We start from the raw sequence: 22,167 nt of genomic DNA, 5'->3' as shown, positions 1-22,167 counted from the left end.
ATTACATGAAGGAACCTTTTAAAAACAAGCGCGTCCATGCTCACAGGTGTACACACGGGTGCTCACACACACAAACTACACCCTTTTTGGCTCCTACCTCAAAGCACACTGTGCGCTGTCGCTCTTACGTGCTGCACAATAATGTTTAATATTTAGTATTTACAGTCATATTCCCATATATCATCGTGATGTTGTTTATTGTATTGCTCTCCTTTTCTTCTGCTTGTTTTCTTTTTTCTTTCTCAACAGGTGATCCAGGTGATTGATATATGTATTTTTTTGTCTGCTTATTTAGTTGGTTTTTGTTTTTTTGCCCTTTATCCCCGTCCCTCTTCTCTGCTGTTTTTCCCCCTCTTCCTTTCTCCCTTTTCTTTTTCTCATTCAAGTCTGTCCCGTATCTAGCAAGTGAAAATAAAAAATAAATAAAATAAACAATAAAAGGTGAATCAAATAGAGCATTACGGCAAGGCTGGGATGGTCAATTTGGTAAAGTAAATCCGTTGGGCATCTTTCCTCACCTTTAGACAATAATTCTGATGGCAAAAGAGCCAAACGGGAAAGGCAAAAAAAAAAAAAAAAAAAATAGTCCAGTTATTGTTTAGACGTCTGCACTTCAATCACATCTCCATTGCCTGATATAAAAACTGTGCCACTGCTCAAATACTTATGGACATTATAGGTGTTACTTTAGTCCACTGTCTCATTCAGCTATGGGCATTAGAGCTAGAAAAAAAAAAAGAAGAAGAAGAAGAAGAAAAGCTGCAATGACATCATTAAAATTAGAGGCTGCGCTCATGTTTGGATAATTGACCAGTTGTTTGTTTGTTTGTTTGTTTTTGCTTAATTTATCTGTCATTTTAAACAGTGTGACTGTGACACATTTAACCCCAAACTAAAACTACCCAACACCTTCACACTCTTACTGAAACTTCACCAGGACTCACTGAAAGCTACATTTGTCAGGTGGTCCAAATTAGGAGCAAATCCTCCGAGCAGCAGTTTATAGATTCTTACAGGAAATTGCTGTAGCAGACCCAGAATGTGCTGAATCTGGCGCTGCTAATTAAATACATGTCCCAACTTCAGTTGCAGCTCCGCAGGAGCCGCTTAAACTCCTCTTCCTCCTCAGCAGTTCCTTTGAATTTGAGTCATCAGGGTGACTCAAATTCAAAGGAACTGCTGACCACCCCTCCTCACCATCTTCCCATAAAGACCCATGTGTTTTTGTTCTCGTGCTTGTTACAGCAAAATGCTTTGGAGGGTGTGCTTTCTCTGTGCTAAAATAAGAGGTAACCACCATGATAATAAACAATAAAATATTGATACGTTAATAATAAATAAACAGAGTTACACAAATCCCATTTTTACTTGTTTTCATTCGTCCTTTTCTTTGTTACTGCTGTGTTGATTTGCACTAGTTTTTGTGGGAAATGTGTTATGGCTTAAAGAAAGTACACTTTCCAAAGGGTTGAAGTGGAACGGTGTTATAGTGGTTAACGCTGTGACCTCACAGCAAGTTTGAACCCTGGCCTTTCTGAGTGGAGTCCTCCCTGAGCCTGCCAACTGTGAGGTTCCTCCCACAGTCCACAGATGAACATGTTGGTTTAATTGGTGATTCTAAATTGGCTGTGGATGAGGGTTAAATGAGGGGCTTGAAGTATATAGGGTAAAGTATGAATGTATGCCTAAATGTGACTTATTTAAGGCACTTTGATTGGTCAATATAATGAACAGATGACCAATAACACATGACATATTACATGGCGTCATTGTTTATTTAGCAAAAATGCAGAAGCAGAAATACTGAGTACACCCCGTGATTCAATAGCTTGTAGAACCACATTTGGCAGTAATAACTTGAAGTAATCATTTTCTGTGTGACTTTATTAGTCTCTTACATAGTTGTGGAGGAATTTTGGCCCACTCTTGAGGTTTGTCACATTCATTTAAGCACAGCTCTCTTTTAAGATCCCATCACAACACTTTGCAGCACCTTGATTCTTGTAGATTTGCTGCTGGGATCATGTGAAGGACCTAATTTCAGCCAAGCTTTATCTGTCAGACAGAGGAGTTCAAACCCAAATCCTCTCCCCTCCACCCCAAACACCTCATACCAACTGCTTGACATATCAGGTGTTTGTGCTGATATGCTGTGTTTGGTTTTCTCCAACTCAAGGGTTGTGCATTATGGCTAAACATCTTCACTACTCTCTCCTCTGTCCAAAGGACATTGTCCCAAAAGTCTTTTGGTTTGTAGTTTTGCAAACCGAAGGACTTTAACATTTAACATGAGCCCTGTCGAGTCTGAGCTGTATAGCCTGCTATTTACCCTCTTAGTTGTAATCTGATGTGTTTGATATTTCCACATTGTTTCCGCATTTTGGCTTTGGTTTTTTTAAAGAAACCATGACAGGTTTTGGACTTGGTAGCCGGGGATCGGCCCACCAGGGCCTGGCCACCGCTCAGCACACAACCGACCCCCACAGTGCCTCCTGTGGGTGGTGGGCCTGCAGGAGGTTGGGCCTATGTCCCTTTTTCGTGCTGTGCCCGGCTGGGCCCCATGGACTAAGGCTCGGCCCCCAGACACTCATCCTCGGGCACCCTCCCCAGGCCTGGCTTCAGGGCGAGGCCCTGGTAACCCTATCTCAGGCAGGGTGAACTGTTCCCTTGGTGTTCTACTCATAGAACACCAAGTCTACTGAATCGCTCTTTGTCTGGTACCTGACCCAGGACCAGTTTTCCGGGGGACCAGAAGCGCCCCGGAAAACATAGCCCCTGGGATCTCTGGGAGACACAAACCCCTCCACCAGGATAAAGTAGGGCTTTGCGGAGGCGCGTTTGGTGTTGCCCCAGACAAGCTGGAATAGGTGGGTGGGGAGAGAGAGGTCTGGGTGTCTCTGCTTAGGCTGCTGCCCCCGCAACCTGGCCCTGGATAAGCGGAATAGGATGGATGGATGGATAATGACAAGTTGTAATATGTCATATGTTGTTGTTCATGTGAGACTGTATATAACTACTTTGGGGAAAATGAATTTATGTGCAACTTTTACTGCATTCTATCAAATAGTTTTTCAGGTATTTCACGTGGACCAAAATGTTGACCCTCAAAGCGACACCACCATCCCTCTGCAAATCCAAAAGATCAAATACACCATTTATACCTATGTATTCACTTTGCTCGATGTGGAAGCTAACTGCACGTTGCTGAAAGGCTTCACTCTGTTTTCTCCACATAGATTCAGAGTGCTGTGATCTCAAACTCTACCATGTCCAGTTCTGGCACAGGCTGAGTCTTTTCGGGGTCAGTGCTGCATGAAAACAGTGAAACATGTTGTTTTTACCCCTCTGGAAGCTGCAAAAAGTAACCAGCTCAAATTCCACCTCCTTTTGCCAAAAGCATATTAAGACCTCTTCCCTTATCAACTAAACGCTACCAGCAAAGGATTACATGGGAAAAGAGGATTACTGTCAGAGTCTTGCTTGAGTGGAGGCCTGATATTAGAAGATGCTATCTGGATGGAGAAAATTACTTCACCTTGGAAGCAGATAATCACACAGGAGGGAGACGAAAATCCGTGTATGTGTGTGTGCCCATCTGACTTCCTTGCATCACATTACACGTCCGTGTTTGCCTTTCTTTGAGGCTCTGTCTTTGTAGGCAGCAGCGTTTTTGTATAACGAAGCTTGAGGACAGCTTAGTTTCAGCTGCAGCAATGCATTCTGGGGACATTTGCCTCTTTTGACTGCAGCCCCTCTGAACTTTCTGTGGTTTTGCCTTGGAGAGTTTCCCCCAACACTGTTATGCAACATCCTAAACACTCCTCCGTTTATCACTCCCCTCACGCTGGTTTTGTCACTTGTTTTTCAGCTCCATTTTTCTCTTATTTGTGCTGGACTAACATCACATATTTTCCTCTGCATGTCTCCTCCACCCACGGCTCCTCCTCTCTCTCACACACACACACACACACCCACCCACCGCAGTTTCTAATTGGGCTTCATTACCATTTCCTTTCAGTTTTTCCCAGCAGGACTCTCTGACCAGGAGGAACAGCTTTCACTGGTCACACATATACGAACATCACCGTCGTCGTCATCATCGTCATCAGAAGCAGCAGAACTTCAAGACTTCAGTGCATCATCTGGTAAAGTTTTGAATCTTTCCTACAATTAAACAATGAAAGCTGCTTGTCAGTGCTTTCATTTCACAGCAAAAAGCTCTTTTTCTCCACATATTGCGTCGTGTACTGCGCAGCTATGACTATGAGAGAGAATTACGCAGTAAAAATGCTCAAGTATCAAAAGAAGAAGTACACAGCTGCTACACAGTAGAATATAACACAGTTTTTATGTTGCTGTGTTTACAGTACTGGATTATTATCACAGAAAGGAGGTTTTCTTTATGCCTCAGCTTTATTTAAATCATCACAGACTGAATCTGAAGCTGTCTGACACTGTAGTACAGTAAAAATAAAACTATGACAATAACAATGGCAACATGCTGAATGAGTATAAATTAAATAACTAGAATTTGTGTCTACTGTCTCTACCTAGTTACAGTACTTCCCACTACGAGAGAGTCATAATAAAGCAGGCAGCTTTGCCTTTAACAGCCTGATACTGAGTTACAGTAAATGTGGATAATATCATCAAACTCCAGCTGGCCTGAAGGCAACGTGCCAGACTTTTTACCGAATGGCTGTGGTGCTGCAATAAAACCATTAAACTGCTCTGAAATGTTCATCTGAACCACCCAGGTAGCAAAACTTAAGTTTCCATCAGAGCTCCAGAGCAGTGAAGTGGATTGGATGGAAAAAAATGCTGATTGGATTTAAAAAAAGTACAAAAACAAGGCAGTTACAGTGCTGCTTTGGATAGTGTCTGCATGAAAAAAGGAAAAGATGGTAAGTCAGAGGACTGAGCGATCCTCTCCAGTGAACCTTGTGGTTCACATATTAGTGGCCTATAAACAGCAGATTGAGTTTTTCGTGCTTTTATTGAAACCATAAATGTTTCTAATCATCTGAGGGCTACTGAGGAGTGGCTGCAGACATCTGCTCAGACTCTCCAGTATTTGTTCTCATGTCTGCTCTCTATTTCTGCCAAGAATGCAGAAATGTAACTCATGTAACTCAGTATCCCTCCTCCTCCTCCTCCTTTTTTTTTTTTTTTTTTTTTACAGTTTCTCTCTCTTGACTTTCTGCTTTTATCCCCCCTCGTCCTTCTTTCTGCCCTCTTCTCTCTGTTCCTGCAGCTGTTGTGGAGGTAACTTCCCATTAGGAGACCAACAAGACCCGACTTTTCTCATTATTGTCACACACCACAAACTGCAGGTTTTCATTACTAAACCTGCTTTCAGACAGCTGTTAGCTTTCCTCCTCCTCCTGCTCTCAGGCCGAGGATCCAACAGTGCAGCTTTTTATCTCCTCTTCTTCTTTGATTGGATCCTGGATGAGAGAAAACCTGGCAGGAAAAGAAAGATAAAGCCTTTGAAGTGCTGCAGGACAAATATATATATTTTAAAAACATTCCACATTTTATACAGAGTAGTTAGCAGAGATTAGCACTTTGATAACCTGAGTGTCTGGGCAGAGTCGTCTGAGGGCCGAGGCCGCTTGTGTTCAGGGACGGGCAGGAAGCAGAGGGAGAGAAAGAGAGAATTTGAGTGTTAGGTGTGACTGTAAGTCGTTTCTGAGTAGGCCAGCTGGTATTCAGCGTGTCAACAAACTTTTATATGAAACATCTGTTTAGAATATTAGTGTTTTGATTTGTAGAGCTCACTAATCTTTGCTAAACGAGTAGTTGAAGATGTTTTTTTCCACCTCCTGAGCTGGAAATTGTCTATGATGCCCATCATATCGCAGCCTGTGTCATACAAACGACCTGTTTAGAAATGACCGTTGCTGTAAATCTGTAAACTAGGCTGTTATGTAAATGCAAAGAGTCAAAGAGTTAAAATGACTTCCCTCTGGTCCGGTCTGATCTCCCTGCACCCTGCATGCTCATGTGGCTTTTTTGCACCGTATACATAAACATGCTCAATTAAGTGTTTTAATATTTTGTTATACAGCTGTGACTTTGTTTTCTGTCGTACATATGGGAACAAAAAAATGTACTTTCTGATCAAACATGATATTTAGTTTGTTTGATAATCAGGTCCAACAAATCCCAAAGGGATTATTTTTATGATTGGAGCGCTGCCCGAAGCGAATTCAGTGAAGCCCTCACCATCTTTACTCTAAATCTAAGACGCTGACATGTTGTCCATAAATCAAACTGTGAGGTGGTGAGTGGCAAAATTTTATACTTTTTAACAAAAGCCTCTGTTTTGCATTATTGTTTATAATACTCAAGGTCATTGCATTATATTGTGATTGAAGAAGATAGGGTGAAATAAGTTTGGAGCATGTAAATTACGTGTTCTATAGAGATATTCATGGAAACCTGATGTCTTTTACTTTTACTCTGTTTACAATTTGTTTTGTTGTTATTTGAGTTTTGTGCCTGATATAAAACTGTCAATCAATCAGTTAGGTTGAGTTTTAAACGAGAGCTTCCACTCCGTAGAGGATGAGACTGTTTGAATCTACTTGACAGATTTCTGTAAGTCTCTGTCAGAGCCTGTCTGACGAAAAAACTAATACATATTTACTGTAAGGGCATAAATCATGTGTAAATCACCCATTTGGTGTTTATGTATGCTGCAGTTTCCAGAAATTACATGCGCTCTTCATCCCTCTGTTATTTTCATAATGTTTTGTTTTATTTTAGTGGGAGTTGTGGTTTTCTTTTGTTTAGCCAGGTCAATATTTCCCATTGTCTGTAATGCAGTGTTGCTCGTCCACAGATCTGTTTGTGCTTGTTCATCTGTTTTTTTTTTTCATTTCTCGTTTTCTCTCAGCCTTGAGACTGCAATGACCTCACTCAGACTCTTGTCCCTGTTCCCCTCCCTCCTCGTCCTACAAGTCCATCTTTCCAACCAGTTAGAGGACAATAAGATCCCCCCCAGTCTGTGTACTGGCCACCCTGGTATCCCAGGTTCTCCTGGGGTTCATGGCAGTCCTGGTCAGCCAGGGAGAGATGGGAGGGATGGGAGGGATGCTGCTCCTGGGGAAAAAGGGGAGAGAGGGGAGAGAGGGGCCCCAGGTACGTACTTATATGGATTTGTTTGTGAGCATGTGATAAATCGGTGCAGGATTCTCATATTTGTGCACCTCCTCCTCCTCTCCAGGTGAGACAGGAGTGCGAGGCCTGACTGGAGACAGGGGTGACCCTGGAGAAAAGGGGGAAAGGGGGCAGCCGGGCGAGTGTGCAGTGGCTCCTAAATCCGCCTTCAGTGTCAAACTCTCTCAGGGCCAAACCTCGCCCCTGAATGTGGGCGACGCAGTCCGCTTTGACACCATCCTGATCAATGAACAGGGCGACTACAACTCAGAGACGGGACGCTTCACCTGCAAAGTCCCTGGAGTCTACTACTTTGCCGTCCACGCCACGGTGTACCGCGCCAGCCTGCAGTTCGACCTGATGAAGAACGGACACGCTGTGGCTTCTTATTTTCAGTTTTATGGCAACTGGCCCAAACCGGCATCTCTTTCAGGCGGCTCCCTGCTTCACCTCATCCCCGGCGATCAGGTGTGGGTGCAGATGGCTCTCTCAGAGTACAATGGATTTTACTCCAGCACCAAGACAGACAGCAGCTTCACCGGCTTCTTGGTGTACTCGGACTGGAAAAACTCTGCTGTGTTTGCCTGACATGTGCCGCTTTTATTTCCTTACTAAGACATTCTGGACAGACAAGTGAATCATCCGTGACACGATACAGCTGTATTTGTGTAATAAATAAAAAACACACCAGGCAATGTAACCCGAATAGCACATGGTGTACTGAGGCGCACACAATGAACGGTACAGTTTACTCTGTGTCTGTTCTGCACTTTCAGCTTTTAAACTGCTGACAGTTAATTCTTCTAACAGATGTCAGACCACAAATCCCCAAACAGCCTTTATGCCACTGTTCTATTGCATTTTGTTTTAGTGTCTACAGCTCTAACGCGAGACATTAATACATTTTTAGACTTTTGAAAACACACTAGACTGAAGTATGTCTCTGGCCATGAATGAAAGTGGATCAGGCATTAGGCTGGAGCTGCACAGTTAACTCCAAACAGGAAAGTCGAGACTCTTTCTGATAACATCCCTGCCTGATTTTAAGAGGGAAAAGAACTCAAATACTTCACTGAAGACAAAGTGCAAATGGAAAACAGTAAAAATACCCCTGATACTGCTATTTGAAAAAAGCAATGCATGAGAATGATTTGAAAAATATACTCTTATAAATGTGTTAAAAGCCCTCGTTCTGCTGTGGATGTAATCTAGTGTAAGATAATAGGGCTGGTAATAATTATAAATGAATGGAAAATCTGGAACCTGTTTTAACTACTTTATATACAGTCTATTCCCTCATTAATAGTTGCAAATAAATGTATGAGGTTGTGAGATGTTTCAAGAAGGTCAAAAATACAAAATAAAAGTTTTTTGGGTTTAGTATTCTTAACACAAGTAAACACAAAATGCTGTTTGAAAACGAAGATGTTTATTATAAAGAGGGGAAAAAATTCAGACCATCATGGCCCTGCGTGAAAAAGTGATTGCCCCCTAAACCTAATGACTGGTTGGGCCACTCTTAGCAGCAACAACTGCAATCAAGCATTTGTCATAGCTGGCAGTGAGAGTTTTTCAGCGCTGTGCATTTTGAGCCACTCGTCTTTGTAGAGTTATGGTCATACAGCCACTTTAGAGGGTTTTCGAGCATTAACCGCATTTTTAAGGTCATGCCACAGCATCTCAGTCGGATTCAGGTCAAGACTTTGACTAGGCCACGAGTCAAAGTTTTCATTTTGATTTTCATAAGCCATTCAGAGGTGAACTTGCTGGTGTGTTTTGACTCAATGTCCTGCTGCAGAACTCAAGTGTGCTTCAGTTTGAGGTCACGAACAGACAGCTGGACACTCTCCATCAGGATGTTTTGGTAGACAGCAGAATTTATGGTTGCATTTACCACAGCAAGTCTTCCAGGTCCTGAGGCAGCAGAACAGCTCCAGAACATCACACTAACACCACCATACTTTACTGTTGGTATGATGTTCGTTTTATACCAGATGTAATGGGACACAAACCTTCCAAAAAGTTACAATTTTGTCTTCCACAGAGTATTTTCCCAAACATCTGAAGGGATAATCAAGATGTTTTCTAGCAAAACTGAGACGAGCCTTTATCTTCCTTCAGCGTTGGAAATCTGCCCAGTCTCTTTCTCATAGTGGAGTCATGAACACTGACTATAACTGAGGCAAGTGAGGCCTGCAATCCTTTAAATGTTGATCTGGGGTCGTTTGTGACCTCTTGGATGAGTCGTTGCTGTGCTCTCAGTGTAATTTTGGTCAGCCTGCCACTCCTGGGAGGCTCTGACTGTGGTTTGCTGGAGTCTCACAGCTTTAAAAGTGACTTTACAACCCTTTCAGACTGAGAGATCGCAGTTACTTTGTTTCTCATTTGTTCGCAAATTTCCTTGAATCACAGCATGGCGTCATTTATGTTTTTTACTTGCCCTTAATAACACTTGCCTTCATTTAGAAACTACATTTTGTGTTTACTTGTGTTGTCTTTGTCTAATATTTAAATGTGTTTGATGATCTGATACATTTAAGGGTGACAAACATACAAAAAAAAAAGGGAAATCAGGAAGGGGGCAAACACTTATTCACACAACTGTATATTTAATTAAATTTAATGCATTCAATGTAACATCTTAATCTGAAAAGTAAAAACCAAATGTAGTGAAGTCAAAATGTAGTGTTTTCTCTAGTGTAAAGTTGCATAAAGTGCTTTCACATGGCATTTCTATGAATAATGCCCAAGTCCTCTGCTTTAATTCCCAAAGGCAGAAAACTACTAAAGTAAATACCCAAATGAAAAAGGCTGGAAAATATTCATTTTCCACTGGATTCATGCTAGGTACCTCTGCCTAATGAGTTCACCAAACGCTCTAAGTACCCTGACAGATACACTACGAGCTGGTTGATGTTAGTCAGCATCTCTCTCTCCTCCCAACAATAATCATGGGTGTGAATTAATCTCATGGTTTACTCAGATGAGCCGCTCCCTCTGTTTCTTGACATCTGGGGCTGAACTGTTTATTTTCTCGAATAAACTCCGACAAGACCAGAGCTCGCAAAAGTCTTGTTAGATACACTCAGACATGATGAAATGTTATTCTCTTATTTCTCTGTCAAACCCCTGCACAATATTAAGCTCCAGATGGGTCCTTCTAACTATTCCTGCTCGGGGAGGGAGAAGGATGCAATGAGTTAATAAGTTTTCCCTTGGCGTACGTCAGTTATTTCCATTAGTTCACAGCCTTCATCGCTATGTTGAGGCTTAGAATTGAGGGTAAAGCAGACAGTGACATCACTCCCTGAAATACAGACTGGGCACTTCAGAAAAAGAAGGTGAGAGTCTGACATTTGGATTAAGATGTAGCTGCAGATAAAGCAGCTACAAATCAAAGTACCCAAGGTCTGATTGATGTCCCAAAAAGAAAAGATCTAAAATTCAATTTTTCAGATTTTATTTGTTCATTGAAGTAAGGTCATGATTTACTCTTCCTCGTCAGTAGAAGCAGGACTGAATACACGTGTAGGAGGGAGGTGTAAAAGCAAAGAAGAGTAGAGGTAGTGAAGGTGGATGAGTTTAAATACCTGGTTTCAACCATTCAAAGCAATGACAGAGCACAGGAGAGGTAAAGAAGAGAGTGCAGGCAGGATGGAGCAGGTGGAGACTAGAGTCACAAGTAATTTGTAACAGAGAAATAGCAGCAAGAGTAAAAGAGAAGGTTTACAAGATGGTGCATGATTTTAAGACGGTGGCACTAACAAAAAGACAGGAGGCTGAGAAGGAGGTGGCAGAGCTGAAGATGTGACCACAACACACAGAGTGCAGGGACAGCTCAAGTGTAACAATTTGGAGTGAATTAGAGAGGGAAGACTGAGACGGTTTGGACATGTGGAAAAAAGAGACAGCAGATGTATTGGACAAAGGATGTTGAAGATGGAGCTACTTGGCAGGAGGAAAAGAAAAGGACAGAAGAAGATGTTGCATCTGCTGTGGCAACCCCTAAAGAGAGCAGCTGAAAAAAGAAGAAGAAAAAGAAGAAACGAGTAACACGATTTTAGATTGTATTATGCTACACTTTCAGCTTTGTCTTGTTACCCTCTTGTGTCCTATTCCCCTGATTACCCCCATGTGTATTTATAGCCCTGCCATTCTTTTGCTCAAAGCTGCGTATTTTGTCTAGAGCTGATGGAAACACTTCATCCAGCAGGGGGCAGTGTTGCACCGCTATTCAGCACCACTGCCTGCAAACTTCATAGTGTCGTTACTTCACAGTGTCTGGGCAGGACTCGTGATTTCAGCCAGCAGTATTGACACTCCTGAGGTGCCTTTATGATGTGTTCAATAGAAGCTGCTGATGTTAAAATAGATCCACGCTGCACAGGAATGAAAATTTTATTAGTTCAGTTTGTGACCCAGTAGCTACTCTCCATCATGTCACAAAGGGACTCCCTTAGTTACTAAACATTTCTTCTCATTTTAACAGAATGCACACTTGACAAGCTAGACAAGAGAAACAAGATACTTTATTTCCTGCTCCTGAAACACAAAAACACAATTAGAAACAATGAAATATTTTAAAATTGTAAACATCAGATTATTTAAGACAAAAACACTTGCATGCATGCATACAAATGTATCTATATTGATAGACGGGATCTATATTAGAGTAACTGTTATCATAAAACAAACCCACATCTGTGAAGCAGCTCAGACGTACTTTAGACAGATCAATACGTGAACCTCGCCGACTCACTCTGTGCTCTTCTCTGTTCATTATGAATGTATGAAAGCTGGTGTAACATTAGGACTCACTGTGAAAATGTGTGAGTACTAAATGGAGTTTTGAACTGGCTGCGTGTCAGCATGTAGGCTGAATGATGATTCAACCGCCAGGAGAACTTCATATTTTCACCTGATAGCATCCAGGAGTTTATGAGTTTAAATTGCACCAGATCTTCTCAAAAGTCTCCTGTCATGCTTCCTGTCACAGTGCAGTCTGTCTACTTTGTAAAGAAATTTAGAATTTAAATCCTGTTGTAGGGATTTTCATAACTGTAGGGGTGAATCAGTGTTGTGTCTACACAATACAGAAAACTTAGCAAACAACCAGTTTTAAATTGTATCTTTAATCATGAATAGTATCTGAAAGTCATGCCCTTAAGAAATGGGAACTAAATCCAGCAAAGACCTGACACAGGATCTGAGAGATGTATTTGACCTTTCGTTTGATCTACTATCTGCTCGATGAAGCCTCATCAGAAACGGTCTCAGTGGAAGGATAGTTGTCAAGAAGCAATTCCTAAGAAAGGGAAACAGGCAGAAAAGGTCTTGTCATGCTATGTTACACAACAACTGGTCTGAAAAATCAGTGGCAACGGGTCTGATGGAGTGATGAAACTTTCCAAATTTGAAAGTTTTGGTTCAAAGTGTCATCACTATGTGCAGAGGAGCCGAGGAGAGAGGTACAACAGTGAGTGTCTACAGCCATCTGTAAAACACACTGGAGGCTCTGTCGTGGTTTGGACATCATTTCAGCCACCGGTCGTGGAAATGTCTGTGAGATTGTGACTCTCCATGCAAAACCATTTGACTGTCAATGGTTTCACACTTGAACAAAACAATGATCCCAAACACACTGCTAGTGCAGTGAAAACACACACAGTGGACCAGAGTCATCCATGGATTGGCCTCCCCAGAGCTGAACTTCAAAATTATTGACTCAGTGTGGGATCATCTTGACAGAAAACAGAACAAAACACAGCCAACATCCAAAGAAGAGATTTGACTGTCCTTTAAGAAGCCTGGAGAACTACTCCTGAAGACTACTTATATAAATTACAAAAAAAAAAACTGTCTAAGAGAGTTCAGGCTGTGTTGAATAATGAAGACAATCACACCAAAGTCTGCTCAGTCTCACATACTGTTTCAATAAATCACTACATCTGTTTTCCCTTTTCCCAGCAACATGTTAAGAAATAAGGAGTGTCTCAAGACTTTTGTACAGTACTGTAATCAGATCTTTTATGTCCCTCTTGACCAGAAAGTTTCAATGGGCATAGAAATAACAAACGATTTGGGTGTGTCCCATCAAAGGGACTTGTACAAACACTTGTACTTTTCTTCACGCTGACATTATGGCCCATTTTCTGTTGATTAGTGTTTTTTAAAAATAGAAGCTACATTAAATTCACAGAGTCAGTGTTACAAATCATGGGTCTGGATATTTCTTATAAGAACTACATTTAAATCAGCATCACTGCCTATTTTTGTTTTCAGTAGTCTTTCAGCCATAGCAAAAAGTAGCAAGTGCTTCTCTTTGGTTTAAAGCTCAAGGTATCACAGTACCACGAAGTATCAACAAAACTGCTGGATCTGCTACCATCCAGCTTCCTCCTTCAGTGGTTACCAGCTTCAGCCTCTGAGCTGCCCATACATCACACACTCTGTTTATTAAAGGCTATCGGGATTAGTTGGATTCATTACAACAAATCTCTTAATTACAGTAGAGTGAGGGTTAGGATTGAGGCTGAGGCTAATGAGCTGCCCATTTCTTCCTTGTCTCTGCCACAGTGGCTCTAAACCTTTACCTAGATGGTGCTTAAAATCAGAAGAAGTAGAGCCTGAATGAGTCAAAGATGAGCGTGCTGGAGTTTGAGATTTTCCCACACTGCAAGACCACCGGGGTCAGAAGGAAGAGGTCAGATCCCCGGAGCATTTTGCTCGCCTCGGTTTACTTCTTCTTGCTCCTCTCCTGACATCAAACTTCCTCTCCTCTGTTAACACCACCCTCATTTGCAACAAACATAAACACTGCTGAGGCTGGGCTCACAGGTCAGGAGACAACAAATAGCACCCGGATTTGCTTTTGGTGTCTTACAGTCTGTTGAGGTTGGGGGTCAGGTAGCAACCTCACCTCTCTGTCATTTAAATAATAAGTCTTATTGTCTCCAGCTGAGCCAGAGCCAGAATGATTTAACAGCAACATAGTTTAAGTGCAAAAAGAAACATTAGAATTATATTTATGGAGGTCAAGGTGGACTTTAAAAATCTGAGCAGATGTTTAATATGGAGATATTTTTAGAGGGAACATTGGGAATGAGAATGAAGCCTCTGAAGCTGTAAGCCACAAGGCTCTGATGAATTGTAGTAGGATTATAGTAGTATTCCCAGCTGGCCATTAGGACCCCTTTCCCCCCTTAATCCTGCAGCCTTTCTGCAAGCTCCAGACACGCACCCTCATTCACAAAGCAGCTCCTTTATCTTCAGAATCAAAAGACGTGAAAGCTAAACTATCTCTGAACTGTTGCATCATCTTTGCTACCATAAGTAAAATAAATGTGTAACAAGTCTGTATTACTTTATACATACCCTTCCTGTTAAAAGGGAGTTTTTCCTTCTCACTCTCGTCAAAGTGCTTGCTTAACGGGCTAATATGATTGTTTTGGTTTTCTCTGTTTTCTGGTACTGAATAGAATTTTCATATAGCGAGAGAAGTACAGGTGTGGGTATCAACAGTACTGCTGGCTGTGATATTTAATGACAGCCACAGTGAACAACACTGCGACTCTCAGTGCTGCGTGTGACTCAGTCATCGATACTTTTATTATTTGCACCTGTGGTTATTCTTTTACGACATGTTTTATTTTCTTTTTTTTAAACGCCTTTCCTGAGTGTGGCTGTTTCCTCTCATGTGCTGCACCTGAATCACAGCTACACTCATTTCCCCAAACCGCCCTTTGTGTCTGATGTGTCACAACAGACGTGAATTCTTTTTTTCTTGCAGGAAATAACAGTAACCGTCAAGCTTTTTTAGCCTGTCACATTTTCTTCAGCCAGTTTTGACCAACTTCATGGTCACAGTACTAAAACATGGAAGAACACAGGATGTTCATTCGCAATATTTATTTTCTTTTTAGTTTTAATATACTTTTTGCATCTGTGCTCACTTGGAAACATGTTTACAGAAACAGCATGAGGCATTCAACCAGAGGTGGTACCCTCCTTCCTGAGGCTGGATCTTCCCTCAAAACTCACCTGAAGGGAGATTTAGCCTATTTTAGAGCCTCAGTCCTGAAATGACCGATGTCATCAACTGTCCAGAGTTGCATCCTCTGCAGTTCACTTTGTACAGCTGGCAGATTTTGTGCCTTATGTAAAAAGAAATGTATTAAGATCGACGTCAGAGCAAGTTGTCTGTTTCACATTTGTAAATTTAAAAGCAAATCTTATCTTCTATTATTTATCTTACCTATTTGTTATTTCAACAACTGTGGAATAAAAAAGCCTAATGAACAATACTTCAGGTATCAAGATATATCTTGCACGACTGATCAGATCAGGCAATGTTTTTCAATCTTCTGTTGTAGCCTCAGTTTCCTGTTCTTAGCTGACAGGAGTGGCACCCAGTGTGGTCCTCTGCTGCTGTTGCTCATCTGCCTTGACATACTGTGCATTCAGAGATGCTCCACAGGATACTACACACCTTTCACAGGATGCCTTCCTATCAGTTCAAAAGGGTCTGACCATTCTACTTCAACCTGACTTCAAAAAGACATTTTCACCCCGAGAAACTGCAGTTCACTGGATAATTTTCCCCTTTTCAGACCATTTTCTGTAAATCCTAGAGATGGTTGTATGGAAAAACCTAAGACCGGCTGATCAGGGTCACCTAAAATGACCTTTTCCTCCTTTCTGTTGCTCGTTTTGAACATGGTTGTCAAGATGCCTAAACGCACTGAGCTGCAGCCATGTGGTTGTCTATAGATATTTGCATTAATGAGGAACTGAACTGGTGTACTTAATAATCAGTTTTCTATGAAACCACACATCTTTGCACTGCTGGTTGGACAAAGCATTTTAAGATGGTCTTAAAACTTCTTTTTGGTGTTCGATGCCATGCTATAGATTAATGAATTAATGGGTTGTTTAATAAAATCCTCTGCAGGTAAAATCGTACAAAAACATTCACTTGGATGAAGGAAGATGAAGAGCTTCAGTTTCAGGGATTGTTATTTTATTACAAACACAAGACAGTCACATGGCAATTTAAAAAACATAACACACATTCATGTCGTTAACTCACAGTCCTTCACTGCTCACACAGTTCATACATTCAGCAATCAGCATGTGTTTCTACCCACTGCAATCTTTAGTTAGGACTGCCATTGGTGCTTTAGAAATACCTGAGAGCGGTCTATTCTGACTACAGGCTCTAGAATCATGAATAATCTTCCAAATTGACACTAAGACCGCTTTCACCTGCAGTAGAAAACATGACATCATCAGTATTTTCCATTACACAACTCTCTACACCACCCACCATCAATAACAACACAATAACTGGTGACAAAATATCGTCCTGTAAACTTTTAACATAAATCAATTTTAATATTTTAAATGAAACAGAAAAAAAGGGAGAAACAACCGCAAATTAAATTGCAAAGTCCTTATTTGTTTATGGTCCTTTTATACCACAGAAATCAGTTTTACAGCAATGTCAAAAGAAAGGGAAAACCATTTATGGATTACTTGTCAGTTGTGACTGTAACTCACCTCTGGCAGAGGACAGGAAAGACCCTATCAGCTGGAAGAAATAAGATACAATAAATGGAATCAAGCCTGACTGGAAAGACAAAATGGTGAAGTGGTTCACAGAATCTGGTCTAAAGGGTGAAAGCTGCATTTATACATACAACATTCATGCGTACAGCATGTGGAATTATGTGTTCACTAATAAAGTAAAAGCACAGTGTTAGCTTCCTTCCTTCACAGCTTGGCCCACTGGAATCACAACAATTTAAGACATGAGTGGTAGAAAAGCTTTTTTTTTGAGGCTCAATGTAGCGACACTGGAACACGAGAGATGCACTGAAGGTGAAATTTGGACCGATTTTACTTTAATTTAATACTCCATTTGTGCCAGGGAAACTTAAAACAAACAAACAAACAAACAAACAATTTTAAGAATATACCAGACCTCTTAACCACCTTGTTTTTGAGCATTCAGTTGACCAAACCTAAGAACTCTGAATGGTCAAATGCACTGCATCTTAAAAGAAACCCACCAGTAAACTGAAAAATTCTGTAAAAGCACGCAAAACACAGCAGAAACTGAAACAACACTATTAAAGGAAAAACTAAACGGGAAAAAAAACACCAAAGAAAACTAAAGTGTTTTTGGGAAGACAATAACGTGACAGGACAGCTGTGGAAGTGACAAGCTAACAGTAAACAGCTAACAGCAAACATACATCTACAGTACTGTATGAATTGTGTGATTAAAACAATATATACTGCCTTGCATTGCTTCTCCTTTACAACGATAATGAATCTTTTGCTTCTGTCGAGTGTGTCTCAGTGCAATCCTTCACGTTTTGGTTTCTGTAACTTCCACAGCTGCTGCATCAAATAGTTGTTTCCCCAGAAACTAAAAACCTAAAATTTTTTTTAGCTTTTGCAATGTTTTTTTCTATTTTTGTTGTATTTTTGCAGTCTTTTCTTTCTCTATTTGCTGATGTTTCTTTAGTTGCAGTCCGTTTGACCTCGCAGGGCCACTGTAGTTATCATCTTAAATGGGTAGCAGGCAGTCAGCAAGGTTAACACTGGCAAACAGCTGATGCGTGGCTGATTAATCAGTGCATCCCTGTGGCAAGCAGCAACAGACACAGCTTACTCTTAAATGAGAGACTTGTCCCCAAACTCAAGACTAACTCTAGGATTTGAGTATGGATTTACACTGGGAAGGCAAAAATTAAAGCAAAGCTCAAACACACACACACACACACACACAGTTGCACACGTGACTGATATTTAAAGCATTGTAAGCATTGCATCCCTGAACAGAGATCATTCTGAAAATTGATTTTTTTACACTTCTAGCTCCTTGGGTATAAAGTTTATATGATGCCTGAAGGAACGGAGTGGAAAATAATGCGTAGAATTAAGCAAGCAAGGCGTACCCACGCTGCTACCTCACCTAAACTAAGGAATATTCTCAGAAGTGAGAACAGAACTAATTCTGATATTTTCCAAGGCGTCATGTGAGAAAAAGAAGCTTGTGTTTACATTTTTGATGCAAAATGCACAAAGAGGTGCTTACAGCTGAAAAAACAAAACCTCTGGCTTTCTCTCAAAATGTATACAGCTGTATCACTTTTGTGATGCATCATGGCACAAATATTGTGCACATATAAATATGTTGACTTCTTGCATACTCACAGAAAATGTTTACCATGAGAACTTGTACATACTATGTGTTGTTTACATTTAGTGTATAGTATGGAATCAGGGCACAACATGTGCTGTTAACGTGTGCACGCATCTGACACCAGAAGACAACCTGGTGACTTTTTGTTTTCTTACTATCATTAAATCTCTCAATTCCCAAATAATCCAGAGCTATCCAGTATGTTTAACAAGTCTGGTCTGGTCTTTTCACTTAAGTCCCATTTAAGTGAAAAGACAAAAAAGAAACCTTATATAGTAAAGCTCAGTGGTGGTAAAACGTATACATGTAGATACTGATAGGCTGTGAGGCTACTTGGTATCAGACACCAGTTGATCCACTTTGGCTGGTCCCTCATAGATACACGTCCATGGTGTTGAGGATCATTTGCCGACAGAGCGGGCAGTTCTGCTGGTAGATGGGCTGCCTTAAAAGAATCTGTGTACAGTCTCTACACAAGCAGAGGTGTCTGCAAGGCAGCAGCACCACTGTCTTGGCACAATCCTGACAAATCACACACTTCTTCCTCTCCTCCTGTTCCTTCAGCAGAGTCAGCAGACTCTCAGCTGGCAGAGGTTTACCATCTTCGCCTGAACGTGACTTCTTCTTTAGCTGCTTGTCTGTGCTGGAGGAGGGTAAAACTGGATTGAGCACCTCCTGGTGGGCTCCATCTCCTGCTCTACCATCTGGTGGGTCCCGCCTCTCTTCCCCAGGGTCACCGTCACCTCCAGCTCTGTTGTTGCTGTTATTGTTTTGCCTGTGAAGATGTGGTCGGAGCATCAGGCCAATCAGGCTGCTTTGGTGAGACAACTGCTGCCAAAGTCGTCTTTCCAGTCGGTAGATGTGATAGAGGATCCTCTGCAGGTACTGCACGTTACGGCGTATAAAGTGAGGCAAGCACAGTAAGGCTGAAGTGATGCAATTGAGAGCCAAACATAATCTACGGAGAAGTGAAAAGGAGTTTATATATTCTACAACGCGCACAGCAATCTGTCGGGACAGTCCTGGGTTTAGGTAAGCGGTGGTGGCCAGTGCAATAGTAATGGTGAGCACGAGGCCGTAGATGTTCAGTATGAAGATGCTAATGAACATGTGCACCAGTGAAACCAGGAAGTCCAAAACCATCTTGCAGGGTGTCCATAGCAAAGCTGATGTGCCGGCCAGGCTGCTGTACAGAAAGGTGAAACAGGTCAACGTGAGCTCCAGTGCCTTCTGCAGTGGGGTGGAAACCGTCTGCCACATGCTGACCAACGCCAAGTAGACGTTCTGGGTAGCGATAAGCACAAAGTTTACCACCGTGTTGGTAAAATAGACCACCAGGCTGACTGCTATGCCACAGCCCTCAATCACTGACAGCAGCCCTCGGCACAAGTGCTCCTTTCCACGCAGTAGGACGTGCATAGACAGGTAACCCACCATCTTCAAGCTCTCCAGGAGCCCCTCCAGAGCCAGCAACAAGCTCCCCAGATTAGCCACAGTGCTGTGAGCTAGGTTTGATGTCGCCTCCGCGGTGGACACAGCGCAAAGCAGAACGAGGTTTCCCAGCTCCAGCACCGAGTTATAAAGGAGGCTGGGCAGGCTGGTTATGAAGGTGATAACTGCCAGGAGAGTCTGCACCACGGTGTGGACGATGACAAAGTTCAGGTCCAGTAGTAAGCAGAGAGCATCCAGACATTTTCCTACAGTGGATATGACAAAGTTCACCAAACCCATGGTAATATTTCTGTAAAGTATTACTGTTTACCACTCGGTGCTCTCAGGTTGTATCCACGTTAAGTCCATTTCTCCTTTCTTTGCTTTGAGTTACATATTGTTGGTCCTCTCAATCAGCACACCATTCTTCGTGTCGTTGAACCTCAACGTCTTTATTTTTCATGTTTTCCCCATTTTTCATGCACTGAAATAACGACATACCACAGCAAACACGCGCTGCACAGGCGGATGTTTAGTTTCAAAAAAGCTACATACACTTCCGTTTATATTCCAGGTTTCGTTTTGTTGGGTGTCCGGTCAAACTACCATCCAAAAACACTTCTCCGGCCCAACGACGACTTTATAAAACGGCCGAACCCATAAACGAAATCAAGAAAAACCGGGGAAAAAACAGACAAAAGGTTTTGAAGTCTTTACCATCATTACTGTATCCGCCATATTTGTTTTGGTCGAGTGAGCTTACGTACGTGCGTCGTTCCGCTGAGCATGCGCACAGTGTCCCCGGTGTTTACAAGCGGGAAAAAGTGGGTTTAGAAAAAAAGCCGCACATTCAAAACATATTATAAATATGCAGAAATAAAATTACGCAATGTCCATAACATTTATAAAATTGACTTAATTAAGCTAAGCGATTCTAAAATCCTTTTAAATGTTTTTGTTTCCCTACACTTTTTATTTGCTTTTTCACACCCTCTTTTATTTTTTTTAATCATTTTTATTTGTTGTTGCTCTTTTTCATTATTTTTAAACTAAACAAAATTTGCGACACTGAATATTAATGTGACTTCTAGCATTGGTGAGAACAGTAATAATAACAACTGATAACAGAAAAATTATAAAAAATAATATCTGCTTTCAAAATGAAGTTATAGTCTACATCTGTGAAAATGACCTGGATCCTCAGTAAGCACATTCCTAATGAGTTTATTGTTTATCCTGCTAGTTTCAAATCTTACTAAATACAGAATTATTTTAGGTCTGTGATTTATAGTCAGGGGCGTAATTTCAGGGGGGGTTAGGGGGGTTATGACCCCCACCAAATAATCAGACCCAGCCAATATACCCCCCCCAATAAATTTCTGAATTATCTTGGATAAAAAGGCTGATGGTTTTCTTTACTCATTTCAGTTATTACCAGCAAAATAGTTGCATGTTTAATCATCTGGGAATTTACCCAGATTTATTTATTTATTTAGACAGAGATCTTGACCCCCCCACCCCCCACCACCCAGTGTTCAGCACAAAGTTACGCCCATGTTTATAGTCACATTTAGAGTTAAACAATCAAAATGATTTGTTGGAAGACAGCCTGGAGACATAAAGGACTATACTGAAGAGGAGAAGAATGAAAGTCTGTGTGAATGAGAGGGAAGCAGGTGCAGCAGTGAAGATGCAAGGAGTAGAGGTAGTGAAGGTAGATTAATTAAAATCTAAGCATCTAAAGCGACAGGCAACATGCAGGAGAGGTGAAGAAAAGAGGGTGCAGACAGAGTGGAATTGGTGGAGAGGAGTGATTTGTGACAGAAGGATAACTGTAAGACTGAATGGGACGGTTTACAAGATGGTAGTGAGATCTGCTACGATGTATGGTTTGGAGATGGTGGCACTAACAAAGAGACGGGATGCTGAGCTGAAGATGCTAAGATTTTTGAATGGGAGTGACCAGAATAGACGGGATTAGAAATGAGTACATCAGAGAGACAGCTCAGGTGGAGCTGGAGTTGGAAAGGCAAGGCTGAGATGGTTTGGCTATGTGCAAAGAAGGGATAATAGATATATTAGACTTGGGTTTTGAATATGGAGATTCATGGAGGTAGAGACATGTGAGATGGAGGCAGATGATCCACTGCAGCAACCCATAAGGAAGCAGCTGAAACATGAACAGTGTTTATTTAACATAAAAAATGTTAAAAAAAAAAAAAAAAAAAAAGAGTAATTATTAATTAGTATATACGAGCTTTAATTTGCATCCTATTCGCTATATCAAATATTCACACTGATGATGTAGAAGTCTCAAAAACTCAAGTATCAATTCCAATAATCCCATCCGGAGCTCAGTG

At 41.4% G+C, this 22,167-nt stretch overlaps 2 protein-coding genes across 2 annotated transcripts; one reads left to right on the top strand and one right to left on the bottom strand.

The window, feature by feature from the left end:
* Nucleotides 1–3,859: 3,859 nt before the first annotated feature.
* On the top strand, nt 3,860–9,973 carry c1qtnf5 (C1q and TNF related 5). The gene is made up of 3 exons (XM_040009077.1): nt 3,860–4,145; nt 6,902–7,146; nt 7,232–9,973. Exons 2-3 carry the CDS (start codon nt 6,915–6,917, stop codon nt 7,750–7,752), a joined length of 753 nt encoding a protein of 250 aa, XP_039865011.1. The 5' UTR covers nt 3,860–4,145; nt 6,902–6,914; the 3' UTR covers nt 7,753–9,973.
* Nucleotides 9,974–16,161: 6,188 nt separating this feature from the next.
* On the bottom strand, nt 16,162–20,595 carry rnf26 (ring finger protein 26). The gene has a single exon (XM_040009076.1). The coding sequence runs from the start codon at nt 20,105–20,107 to the stop codon at nt 18,749–18,751; it is 1,359 nt and encodes a 452-aa protein (XP_039865010.1). The 5' UTR covers nt 20,108–20,595; the 3' UTR covers nt 16,162–18,748.
* Nucleotides 20,596–22,167: the final 1,572 nt, after the last annotated feature.

This window comes from Simochromis diagramma, unplaced genomic scaffold (assembly GCF_900408965.1).
Source record: "Simochromis diagramma unplaced genomic scaffold, fSimDia1.1 OVJJ01000344.1, whole genome shotgun sequence".
Classification (NCBI taxonomy): domain Eukaryota; kingdom Metazoa; phylum Chordata; class Actinopteri; order Cichliformes; family Cichlidae; genus Simochromis; species Simochromis diagramma.
This window is presented reverse-complemented; position numbering and strand designations above follow the sequence as displayed.